The sequence below is a fragment of the Piliocolobus tephrosceles genome, unplaced genomic scaffold (assembly GCF_002776525.5).
Source record: "Piliocolobus tephrosceles isolate RC106 unplaced genomic scaffold, ASM277652v3 unscaffolded_20, whole genome shotgun sequence".
Classification (NCBI taxonomy): domain Eukaryota; kingdom Metazoa; phylum Chordata; class Mammalia; order Primates; family Cercopithecidae; genus Piliocolobus; species Piliocolobus tephrosceles.
Genome location: NW_022302087.1, coordinates 2,158,790 through 2,171,938, shown reverse-complemented (window position 1 = coordinate 2,171,938; position 13,149 = coordinate 2,158,790). Strand labels below are relative to the sequence as shown.

Sequence of the window (13,149 nt, the reverse complement as noted above, 5' to 3'; positions counted from 1 at the left end):
GACAATAATTTTCTGGTGAAGGACATTATCATAAATTAAGCTAAAGTCAGAAGAAATGATATGTCTCTCATTGGCACAAGTGCAATTTAAACCTAATCCACAATTCTATATAGCATTTTGAGGGACCTTACCCTAAAGACATGTCCAAAGAGGCCATGTCCTTTTCTAAATACTCTCACTTATCATGTCAAAAATAGAACCATCTAGGCTACTGTAGTTGCTCTTATGCAGGTTTAAGTTTAGCTATAAGCTTCTTGGCAATCAAGGTAAAAAGGAAACTACAGTGAGTAGTAAAATTTATATTCAGATAAAAGAAAATATCAAACAGATTTTTTCCCTGACATTAAATTCTCACATGTCAATTACTTTTAGTGAGTTTTTTAACAGAAAGGACACTATATAACATAATGAACACCATGCCTTCACAGATGAAACATTTCTCAGATAGTAAGTCCTTGAATCATTTCTTCCTGAACACCAAGGGCTTTTTACGTTTGGTCTAGTGAAGGCAAAGCAACTGGATTCTGCAGGAGCCCAGACATGTACTCCTTGATATCAACTATCAAGTTAGAAATAGGAACACATTATTTAAAGGGGAAAATGGGGAGCATGCCCATAATCCTTGAATAGACTTTTCTCTGCCTGATTTAAGTCGATTCAGAATTAAACCTTCTGGTGAGAGTCCAAATTACAAATTATAGAAAGGATCATATTCTTCAGATTTGGGAATGAGTTTTCACAATGACCTTCAAGTTATACATATAACTTTTGTAAATTTTTGTATATTTACATATATATTAAGGCTTTCTTAGCCTGATAACTAAAACAGAAAGGGGCCGTGGATTGGGGGTGGAGATGCGTAAGTTCCAAATGTATCTCTACTAGTTTATGTAGCCTTGAGCAAGTAACTTAAACTTTTCTGAGTCTTATTTCTTCATCGAAAAATTAGGTTATCCAACTAAATGTTTCCATTACTTTGAGGCACTAACAGATCCCTCTAATCTTTGTGAATATGAAAATCTCAAGGTGTCATTTAGTGTGTAGTTTATCTCACCAGGATAATATCTGAATCACTCTCGCTGTTGTCATCTTCAATCAATACCTTACATTCCTCTACAAAGTTCAGACTCTGCTTCTTTTTCATTTCCCAAAAAGCAGCCTATAACAAGGAATTAAAAAAAAAATACAAGGATTAGTTGCAATCAATGGTACCATTAAGCTACCTTCACTCTTCATTCTGCCTCTACATACTGTAGACTTTTGTAGGATATATAGCGAAAATTCAATTTCTGATCTTTGCATATGATAAGCACGTGGTAAGATTTACTCAGAGCATATCTGCCTTCCTAATTCCATGCTGCTTAGGTTAATATTAAAATTAATTATATTTCCTGAACCTTCTCTGTTAGTGGTAATGCCTAGTGTGTTTATTGGACAGGATATTAGAAATTTACTACAAATAATCCTTGAGTAATCAAACGTTGTTTCAATTACAGTTTAAAACCTGATTAAATTAATTTTTCAAGTGCTTATAAAGAATTTCATAATCTCCTGATTTATCCAGGAGAAAATGGGGTTTTCTAGATTTTCTTAAATATATAATGTCTTCTGGAATGAAATTAGCTTATCTTTCTATTTGTTTGTTTGTTTGTTTGTTTGAGACACAGTCTCACTCTGTCACCCAGGCTGGAGTGCAGGAGTGGAATCTTGGCTCACAGCAACCTCTGTCTTCCAGTTTCAAGCGATTGTCCCACCTCAGTCTCCTGAGCAGATGACATTACAAGCGCCCACCACCATGCCTGGGAAATTAGCTTATCTTCCACTTCCACTTAGCGGTAAATTCATTACTTTTAATGGCAAAAACAGCAATTACTTTTGCATGAATCTATAATCTGGTTTCTACCCTTTCTACTCCAACAACAAAAATATTCCTGAGATCATCCCTCTTACCTCTAAATCATTAAGTCAACAGACAATTTTTAGGTCTTTGGCCAGCTGAGATGGCTTCTCAACAGAATTTAGCCTTCGTGACAGTCTCTCTTCAAATCACCCTTTTCCTCCATTTTGGTTTTAATGAAATAGTAAATTCCTGGTTTCTTCTCTTATTGCTCTGGCAATTCCTTCACAATCATCTGTGCACTCCTGTACTCTCGTAGCTAGCCACAAAATGCTAAAATTCCGCAAGTTTCTGTCTAGTCCTTCTTTTCTTCTTACCCATTCAACCTCATTCATCCTCAGGCATGTAAATACCTCACAAGACTGTCTCCTATTTAAATCTCACCTCTGAAATCCAGACTCATGTTTATGACTTTTCACTTGGCACATCCTCTTGTAAGTCTCAAACTATGTAAGCTGAACTCATGCTGTTCTCCAGAAGCCCAGTCACCTTCTACAATGACCAATTTCAATTAATGGAATCACCATTCAACCTGGTGAAAGAGCTCAAAATTCTGTAGTCATTCTGCCGTTTTCCTCTACATGATCTTCTATATCCAATAAAGACAGACCCCAGGAAAGGGCAGTGTTACCTCCTCCATCACCATCATCCTAGCCTACACCACTGTGATCTCTCCATCAGAGCACGGTCAAGTCTCCTAACTGCTCTGCCCACATTCACTTTTGTTAAGCATTATCTGTGAAACAGAAACACCATGTACTGGTTATCAGTTTCAGAGGAGGAGTCTCAAAACTTCTGTCTATAGTATCTTGCTTATTGGAGTTGCCAAAGAAAACACAATGCAGTCAGGCACTAGATGGAACAATGCTTTGCTCACAAAGAGAAGAGCAAGATCAGCCTCAGAAGTGTGTATCAATCCCCCATGCCCAGCAGGCTTCCCCATCAGCCAATGCTGGGCAATTGGTTACATGCACCCTTCTCATGCTACAGGAGAAAGATGCTGTGTTCCCTCCCTAAGGAAGATAGATATAGCAGTGGGGTTGACCAAGGTTTCATGTGACACACACATTTAAGTAGAACAAAAGAGCATACACTGGACTTGTAACAGAGAAAGATATTTCCATACAAGGCAATAAACCCAGCATAGGCCATGTGTGGTCTTCATCTCTTGGTAAGAAACAGTCCCAGGCTCAAGGTCCATTCTTATGCAGCAAGGTGGAGGCCAAAATGCTATACCCCTCAGACTGTCTTTCCCAACAACTCTGCTCTCTACTAACCTTTCTTCTATACTCAGCCAAAGCAATCTTCACTAAAGAAAACTCTGGTCATGTCACTTCCCTGCTTGAAACTCTTCAATGGTTTCCCATTACTTACAGGATAAATGCAAAACCCCTTATGGGTAGCCTATAGGACCTGCCCTACTCCTTCACACCACAGTCCCTTTCCATCTCTTTTCCCTGCCATAGATTACTTGTCTTTTTAAAGTTCTTCATATTCACCATGTTTCCTCTTTTTCCATTGCTTAGAAGTGCTTTTCCTCCCCTTTTACCAATGTAATTACATTTCAATCCTAAAAGGCTAGTTACCATATTTTCTGGGAAGATGTTCCTGTCCTACCAGAATCAAAACCCTTATTATAAACACTCATGCTACTGTGTCATAAAAACTGCCATAGTAGCAGTTGACATTTGTCTCTGTAATTATTGGGTGTCTGTCTCTATCACTAGACTGTAAGTTTGATGGTGGCAGAAACCATATGTGGTTTTATTCCCAAATCTCCTGTGACTGGCATACTGAATGGCACATAGTAAAATTATACATATACAGACACATCAATGTATATACTGGTATAAGTATATATATCTACATGAAGTATGTATATATTGCTTCATATAGCTTTACATATTATATGTTTATGCACACACACATGCACGTGCATACTGAGTGAGTTCCTGTATGTAATGTCTAAAATGTTTTTTTCTAACACTTGGACACACTCTCAACTTCTCAATGGACTGTATGTTTTTAGAGCATGTAACATATCTATACAATAAACTGACAAATCCTAAATCTTGAAATTGTACAGCTAATCAGTCTTTCTGGAATTCTGAGTTAAAAGAGATATGATTATAAAGTGATAACATGCAGGAGTTTGAACACAGCAAGGGTTGAATATCTGCTGAATAGGTAAAACGTTACATTCAAGTACAATACATAATTCAAATCAACAAAAAACTTGAAATTCTGTAGGTTGTAAACAGATTCAGCTTGGCCCATATAGTCTCAAGAAAAGATTTGGGCAAAAATTTCAAAATTATAGGAAAATGGACTTGAAATACTTTAAGAGGATGAGCTACCCAAAAAATGGTATTATGGAAAGGCTGCCTCAGGAAGTAAGGATTTTTACCAAAGATTTTCAGAGAGTCTGTATACCATTTGCCAAAGATATTATAAGGAATGTGTGAGAGATTTCTATAATGTAACTACTATTCAAAATAATTCTTTGGAAAGGATCATGCATAAAATATCTTGCCTTCCACCATGACTAATGCAATGTCTTACACTGGGTAGAACTCAGCAGATATTTGCTAATTAAGTAAGTTTACGGCTTTCAGAGCCTATAGCAGTTCATTTGAATATTTCCTATGGTGAACAATATCTACTCTTTAAGGTTGAATTTAATTTGTGGAAATAGTAAAAGGGCATTAGAAGTCAAATGTGATGGACAAGGTAGATAAACTAGGCAGTAAATTTTGGCTTAAAAAGATATAAAATGAAAGTTATTGAGATGATGTCTATAATCATTCAGCACTGAACCTAGCACAGGGTAAATGCCCATTCAATTGTAGGCATTAATATTGTTATAAACTGAATCTGAGGGCAAATCCTCAAAAAAAAAAAAAAAGAACTAAATAATGGCAACTCTGTAAGAATAAATGCGTTGTGATTCTTTTCAAAGAAATAAACTCATCTGTACACATGAAAATTCTAGAGTGGTGCATTTGTTAACATGACTCTCAACACTTAGTAATACATTATATCCCTGTTTTTTCAGAACCTTGATTACAGGGTAACAATATGTATGATTTAGCTAAGCATTTTTCCTATAAAGCATTGAACGCAAAACTTAAAGATTAAAGGTTTATCCTATATGAATATTTCTCCCTTAAATACAAATTTAAAAGCCTTTTCCCACCTGGGCATTCTTCAGGGGCTCTTCAGTTGGCTGAGCCCTCCAGACACTGGTAATATTAGCAATCTGACTTTCCTTTCAAAACAGAGAATACAGGGAAAAAAATTAGAAATTGGGACCTTGTCCAGGAAACACGGATTGCAATGTATATTTTATAATTAGAGTGTCTTAAAATGTGAAGATGAAGCAAAACCTTGACCGAATGCTATATCCAGAATAAGTGAATTGTTTTGTGAACAAGAAACAATGATAATACCTGGGATCTCTCAGCTAGTTTGACATTTTCTGGCAGAGCTACTGGAAGTCTCTGCTGTTGAGAGTTCATTTTCTCCTCCATAGACTTTTTCATAATTTTCGTTTCTGAAATATACTCTACATCAGAGTCTGTCTCTTCTATGTCTCTTTTCTGTCCTCTATGGCTCACTGAAAGCTCAAAGGATGAAAGAGATTCATGCTTCAAGTCATCGCCCAAAAGCCTGATTTTCTGGGTTTTGGTATTTTCCTTAAATAACAAAGAACATGTTTTTATTTTTTGGTAGATAGTTTATTTATAATTAATCACCACTTCTTTCATAACCTCATTATAATAGGTATTTCTTATTACTAATAAAAAGTTTAAAAATCAAAAGTTTAGAAACTTTAGCAAATGTGTAATGCCACAATGGCTTATTAAGAATTTGATTCCTAAATAGCTGCAAAGTTGTGCTGGGTCAAGAAATCTGATTTTGAGGATAAAAAAGCCCAGCAATTGAGAACACACCGTGTATTCTGACTTCATCCCAATAGAGGTTCACTTGCCTTTGGCTCCCTGCTGCAAACAAGGCTGGTCCTCACCCCATCCACATTCACATCCTGCTTCCTGCCCCTTGCTAGCTGCTACTGCAGTCAATGAAGGATATATTTGCTAAGAGATCTAGAATACATGTGCCTGCTCGTTAGAGCCTATTCTCTTTTGTAAGAAACCAAAAATAACTATTAGAAGGAGAGGAGTTGAGGGCAGAGGACCGAGTGACATTCTAGTTATTCTAAGCATATCATTATCCTCCATAGCCTTAGTGTCCACTAGTCAAGTAACCCTCTCAGCAACAGTGCTGAGGGCTCAGTGAAACTCTTTAGCTCCCATTTTCCTTCACATAAACCACCACCATTTTGTAAAGTTATGATACAGTTGAGTATACTAGTTTGTTCAGAGCTAAGTCAAATCTCAAGGCATGAGACAATGTTATTATTACAGAGGACTTACAATGACATGTTACAATCTATTTCCTATGGCAAGTTACTTGCAGGTGATTTTTACAGCTCTCCACTCCAGAAGAATCCCTTTCTTCACCTTGCTGTCAGACTCTGGTGATGATTTATTATAAAACAGGTAGGTTCTAACTCTGGTTTTGTAATTCAGGTATGTGGTGATCTTAGATAAATTACTATAAAAGGAGGGAGCTGGATTATAAGACTATACTAGCTCCAACTCATTACTGGGTTCATTGGTCTCTGATTCCTTGATATAGTAGCAGAAGGTGCAAATTAAAAACACACACACATAAACTAAAAAGACAGGATGGAAACAAGTGTTCCAATATTTAAAGTGAATAGTAAAGAAATGCCAAAGATACAAAATACATTATGTATATCAGAAATCTATTTATTTAAAGGTTGTCTGATTTTATAAATCCCATCGTCTGCCTGTTAAGAAATGTGAATAATTAAAATTATAAAGAGTTCCATATTTTTGTGTGTGACTGATATAACTGAGAAGCTCTAACTAAAGGCTCAAAAATGTTCCTCTCTAAATTTTAAATTCTACATAAGAACAGCCATCTGAGGAATATAATGTAATATGACATTTAGCAAACACAAGAAATGATACAGGAACTATATATACAACATATTTCTAGGGAAATACATATCCGTAGACAAAAAATATGTATGTATATATCCCTAGAAAGTATTGGAAAGAAATAGATCATTTTAAAAGGTTACTATGGACAGGAAGGAAGATAATGGGTGATTTAAATTTTGTTTATGTTTTACTTTCTAACTTATCCCTAATAAACATGTATCACTCTAACAAGAATAAAATGGCAGTTAAAATCTATTAGTGCTTCACTGTGTGAACCTCATAAAACATGAAGACTGTTGGCCCTCGATAAGGCTTATCCTTCACATGGTTAAAACATGACATAAATTGCTTAATCCTACATTAATTACTCACCTTATTTGCTGAAGTTAAGCAGGTGGAAGTGACAGTGACTTCGTCCACTGGTATAAATTGAGGCTTTATGGGAAAACAAACCATTAAGGCAAATGTAAGTAAAAATAACCTTCAGTTGGCATAGGATAATAATTCAGCATTCTCCATTTCTTAAAGAAAGGTCAAGATAGCAAGCCCTCATGAATAATTGTTCAAGGAGTGCATTTAAGTTTAGATATACTGCAATAATGTTCTGATTAGTAGTGACAAGACAGTGCAAGAAAATCCAATGGTTTGTTGAAGCATTATGGATCAAATGTCTTTGAACAAGGCACTGCTCTGTTGAACTGAGTCTTGTGTCCAGCCTCCACCGTCCTTGTCTCTTTTCTCTCAAGACTCTCTGTTCCCCACCTACAGGGTCCCGGGTCTGGAAGGAATCCTGACCTTAGGCAGCAGCACTGTCTAATTCAGAGCTCTGGGCATCAGCTTCAATGGAGTCTTGAGTCCATAATGCAGTCAGTGCCCAATCACATTTACTATTCCTCAGGCTTATTTTCATGTTTCCATACTTTGGCCTGAAATGACTTTTCCAAACTTGTCCATTTGTCAAATTCCACTCATCCTTCAAGTCTCAGTTCAGATAACTATCCTGAAGGTCTCCTCCAATTCCCCAAGGGATAATTAATTGCTTTATCTTCTATGCCCTCATGGCCTTGTTTCTCTCTACATGTTTATAGAGGTAATGTAGTCACATGTGACAACACATTTTTAGAAGTATATTAAAATGAAGCCTCTTTACTACTTCAGTCTCCACTTGTCTAATTCATATTCCATTAACATGTGACCACTGATACCACCATCTTGTTTAATGTTTCTGGAGATTTGTTTATATTTCATATATATAAGCATATATATATGTGTGTGTGTATATATATATATTTTTTTCCCACTTTTTGTTGCAGGGAAAGATGGTAGTATATTATACACACGGTCTTTATCATGCCTTTTTATTTAAGGATATCTCCTAGAGGTCTTTCTCTTTAGTATATAAAGAGCTTCTTATTCTCTTTTACAGCTATATTGTTATATTCCAGTGTATTGTTGCAAAAAAAATGTATTTAACCAGGTCTTTTGATTGACATTTGGATCTTCTCAATCTTTTACTATACAAACAATTTTGCAGTGACCAACCTAGTAAATAGGTAATTTCACATTTGGGTGATTATGTCCATATAATCAATTTCCAAAAGTGAAATTTCTGGGTCAAAAAGTACATGCATTTATAATTTGGATAGACACTGCTAAATTGTCTCTGCCAGGCTTTTTGGTGGCCTAGCATATAGTCAACCTGTGATTATTCCAAGAGTACTTAAAGAGAAATACATACTCTATTTTGAGAGTGCAGAGTTTAGACAGACAGATAGATAGATAGATAGATAGATAGATAGATAGATAGATAAAATTACATGTATATTGCTATTATTATTATTATTGATTGTTTAGGTATCCCTGAGCTAAGAGTAAGTTAAAGTTTCCTGTTACTAGTATGATTGTCTCTTTTTTTCACATATCACTTGTAATTATTGCTCTATTGATATCATATACATGTTTGATATTGGTTCAACCATTTTATTTTACCCTTTACTTTTATAATTTAAGTTTTTAATGACACATAGTATTTTCTCTTTTTCTGGTGACCTCCATTATGGTGATAACTTTATATAATATTTTTAGTTTTCTCCGTCTTTAGACAGGATCTATGTATTTCCTACTCTGAACAGTGGCAAAATTTGTTTATTTTCTCTTCCCCCTTTTCTTCCCCTGATATTTATCAACAGTATGATCCTTCCCAGTGTCTTAGTACTAAGAAGTATGCTGAAATCAAATAAATGACACCTCTTGGTCTCCTATTACAGTTGAGGCAAACATCAAACTACATTTCCTTTCTATCACCCTTGCCTTTCCTTTTTGGTTAGCTGAATTATTTTTACATTGCCAGGGTATTTACACTCAGTTTGGTGTTTAATGTCACATATGTTTTAGGCTTTTTGCTTTAATTAAATACAGTCAATGCTTACATCCAGTTCTTTGCTGTAGAATTTTCAGACATCTCTTGCTGGTTGAAGTTTGATCCCTGGTAGTTTCCTCAAAAAGAGACCATGAGAATATTTCCTGAGTTCTTTCCTATTTTTATTTTATTTTATTTACTTATTTATTTATTTGAGATGGAGTCTTGTTCTGTCGCCAGGCTGGAGTGCAGTGGTGCAATCTCCCCTCACTGCAACCTCCACTGCCCGGGTTTGAGCGATTCTCCTGCCTCAGCCTCCCAAGTAGCTGAGACTACAGGTGCACAACTCCATGCCCAGCTAATTTTTGTAGTTTTAGTAGAGACTGGGTTTCACCATGTTGGCCAGGATGGTCTCCATCTCTTGACCTTGTGATCCGCCTGCCTCGGCCTCCCGGAGTGCTGGGATTACAGGCGTGAGCCACCATTCCCAGTTCTTTCCTATTTTTAAAACTATTTACCTGTAGGCTTTTTATGTGAAGAGTAATTTACTGAATATAAAAGTCTTGGTTCACACTTCCTGTCCATGAGGATCTTACAGTTTTTACTTCATCACCTGGAGCTGATTTTTTTTTAGATAAGAAGTTTGAAGCCAAAGTGAACTGTTTTGTCCCTATAGGTGACTTGATGTTTATACCTGTTGGTCAAAGGAATCTATAATTTTTTACAGTTGAGTAATTTTATTATATGTCTTACTATTGACTATTCTGGGGGCAGTTTTTCCCTATTGTGTACCATTTCAAACATGTAGCTTCAAGTTTTACCCTTTTCCTGAAAAGCATGCCTGATTTCTATCTTTAAAAATGTGTTCTTCCATTATTCTGTTTTCTCTGGGTATTCAAATTGTGCAAATATTGTGTCTCCTTCTTACTTCTATCATTATCATTTTCTGTGTAATTAATTGTAAGCAATTCTTTCCTAATTTCTATTATTTTTATTTGCTTTTTACTTTTATCCTCTACACCAGGGGACAGCAAACTTTTTCTGTAAAAGGTTAGATAGAAAATAGTTTTGCAGGTCACGTACAGTCTCTGTTGTGTGTTCTCTCTCTCTCTCTCCTCTCCCTCTTTCTCTCTTTACCATCTAAAAATGTAAAAGTCATTTGCAGCTTGTGGGCCATAAATGAACAGGGGGTGGCCTGGATTTAGCCCATGGGTAATAGTTTGTGACCTGTGTTCTATATCCCCACTATCCTTACCAAAATGATAATTTGCCTTGTGTTCTTTCCAATTGTATGATTTCATTTCTTCTGTTTAAGTTCTGAAAATTATGTTTTATTTCATTGTCTCCTACAGTCTCAGCATCTCTTCACAAATCCTTATATTTCTGTTTTAGAATCTTCTTGCATAAAAATGACTTTTTTCTTTGAGTTTTTAAAAATGTATGTATAAATGTCTGTTTAATTTCCTTCTGATGTGCATTTTAATTTTTTTTTCTAATTTACAGCTTTAGTGAGATATAGCTGACAAGTAACAGCACAAAATTCAAATATATAATTTGAAAGCTTTTGATACATGTATAATAATCAAGATAATTAACATACTGATCATCCCCAAAACTTTCCTTGTCTCCCCAGCACCTCTTCCAACCCTGTCCCATTCCTAAGCAACCACTGATCTGCTTTCTCTTGCTGTCAATTAGGTGCATCTTCCGGAGTTTTATATTAAGTGAAATCACACAGTATGCAATCTTTTTTTTGTTTGACTTCTTTCACTCGGAAGAATTATTTAAAAACTCATCCACATTGCTGTGTGAATCAAGAGTGCATTCCTTCCTGTTACTAAGTAATTTTCCACCGAATGGGCACGCCATAATTTGTCCTTTCACCTTTTGATGGTCATCTGGATGGCTTCCAGGTTTTGGCAATTACAAACAAAGCTGCTTAGTATAAGCACACAAGCACAAGTTTTGAACTGGACATATGCTTACATTTCTTTTGACTAATACCTCGGAGTGGAGTGGAATATCTGGGTCATATGATAGGTGTATCTTTAACTTTTTAAAAACTGCCAAACTAGGCTTACTCCTACAATCCCAACCCTTTGGGAGGCCAAGGCAGGAGGATCGCTTGAGGCCAGGAGTTTGAGACTGCTGTGAGCTATGACTGTGCCACTGTACTCCAGCACATCTCAAAAAACAAAACCCAAAACAAACAAAAAAACCCTGCCAAACTGTTTTCCTAAGTCATTTTACCATTTTGCATTTTTAATGGTTGCTCTCTTTCCTAGGTCAACATAGCATAATCATTTTAACTTTATCCATTGTAGTGAGTGTGTAGTGGTTATTTCATTGTGGTTTTAATTTGCAATTCCCTTAATTATTAATGAAACTGACTTTTCATGTGTTTACTGGCTATCTGCATGTCTCCTTTGGTTAAGTACCTGCTTAAATGTGTCTATTTTTTAACTGCATTGTTTTCTTACTATTTTTGTGTTTGTTTTTGTTTTTGTTTTGAGACAGAGTTTCGCTCTTGTTGCACAGGCTGAAGTGCAACGGCACAATCTTGGCTCACCGCAACCTCTGCCTCCCAGGTTCAAGCGAGTCTCCTGCCTCAGCCTCCCAAGTAGCTGCGATTACAGACATGCACCCCCATGCCCGGCTAATTTTGTATTTTTAGCAGACATGGGGTTTCTCTGTGTTGGTCAGGCTGGTCTTGAACTCCCGACCTCAGGTGGTCCACCTGCCTTGGCCTCCCAAAGTGCTAGGATTACAGGCGTGAGCCACTGAGCCCAGCCGAGTTTTAAAAGTTCTCTCCATACTCTGGATACAAGCCCACTGTCAGGTATTGTTTTGCAAATATTTTCTCCCAGTCTGTAGCTTGACTTCAATTTCTCAACAATGTCTTCTGAAGAGCAAAAGTCATTAATTTTGATGAGGTACAATTAAAAAAAAATTCTTTTTATAGTTCATGCATTTTGTGTCACATTTTAGAAATATATGCCAAATACCAGGTCACTAAAATTTCTTCCTATATTTTCTTCTAGAAGGTTATCTTTTACATTTAGCTCCATGGTCCATTTCAAAATAATGTTGTATATGACAGGAGGTAAGAATAAATGTTTATTATTTGGGGGGATATATGACTATCCAAATGTTTTGGTTCCATTTGTTGAAAAGATTCTTATTCTCTCATGAAAACGTCTTGGTCCCTTAGTTGAAAATCAGCTGGCCATATACTTGTGGGTCTATTTCTAAACTCTCTATTCCATTTCATTGCTATATTTGTCTCTTTTTACACCAATACCACACTGACTTAACTAAAGTTTTATTACGAGTATTAAAATTAGGTAGTATGATTCCTCCAACTTTGTTCTTTTTTAAGGTTATTCTAAGTTCTTTGCACACCATATAAATTTTAGAACGAGTTTTTAATTTCTATCAAAATGCTTGCTTGAATTTTAATTGATGCTAACTGGGGAGAATAGATATCTTAGCAATGTTGACTCTTCAAACTCATGACATAGAATCTCTCTCCATTTATGTGTTTTATTTAATGTTCTCAGCAGTGTTCTATAGCTTTCACTGTACAGGTCTTACATGTCTTTTCCCAAATTTATCTCCAAGTAGTTAATATATTTTAATGCTATTGGAAATGGTATTTTTCAATTTCAATTTCCAATTGTTTGCTGCTAATATATAGAAAGTTAATTTTTATATATTGATTTTGTATCCTGCAACCTTGTTAAAGCTCATTTCAGTAGTTCTAGTAATTTTCTATAAATATTATCTGTTTTCTACACAAACTATCAGATTTTGAAAGAAAAAAAACTTTTACCTCTTCTTCTGCAATCTGAGTGCCTTTT

The 13,149-nt window shown here is 35.8% G+C and overlaps 1 protein-coding gene across 2 annotated transcripts in view; it reads right to left on the bottom strand.

Annotated features, from left to right (window-relative positions):
- Window positions 1–13,149, bottom strand: part of MORC1 (MORC family CW-type zinc finger 1) — a 175,596-nt gene that overhangs the window by 48,202 nt on the left and 114,245 nt on the right. The window contains exons 18-21 of one of the 2 annotated variants that reach the window (XM_023210742.2): window positions 7,303–7,365; window positions 5,347–5,592; window positions 5,094–5,165; window positions 1,055–1,159 (exon numbers count right to left, since the gene is read on the bottom strand). In XM_023210742.2, coding sequence (XP_023066510.1) covers window positions 1,055–1,159; window positions 5,094–5,165; window positions 5,347–5,592; window positions 7,303–7,365 — 486 coding nt within the window. The remainder of the gene's footprint in view (window positions 1–1,054; window positions 1,160–5,093; window positions 5,166–5,346; window positions 5,593–7,302; window positions 7,366–13,149) is intronic. The other variant, XM_023210752.1, reaches the window with a different exon arrangement.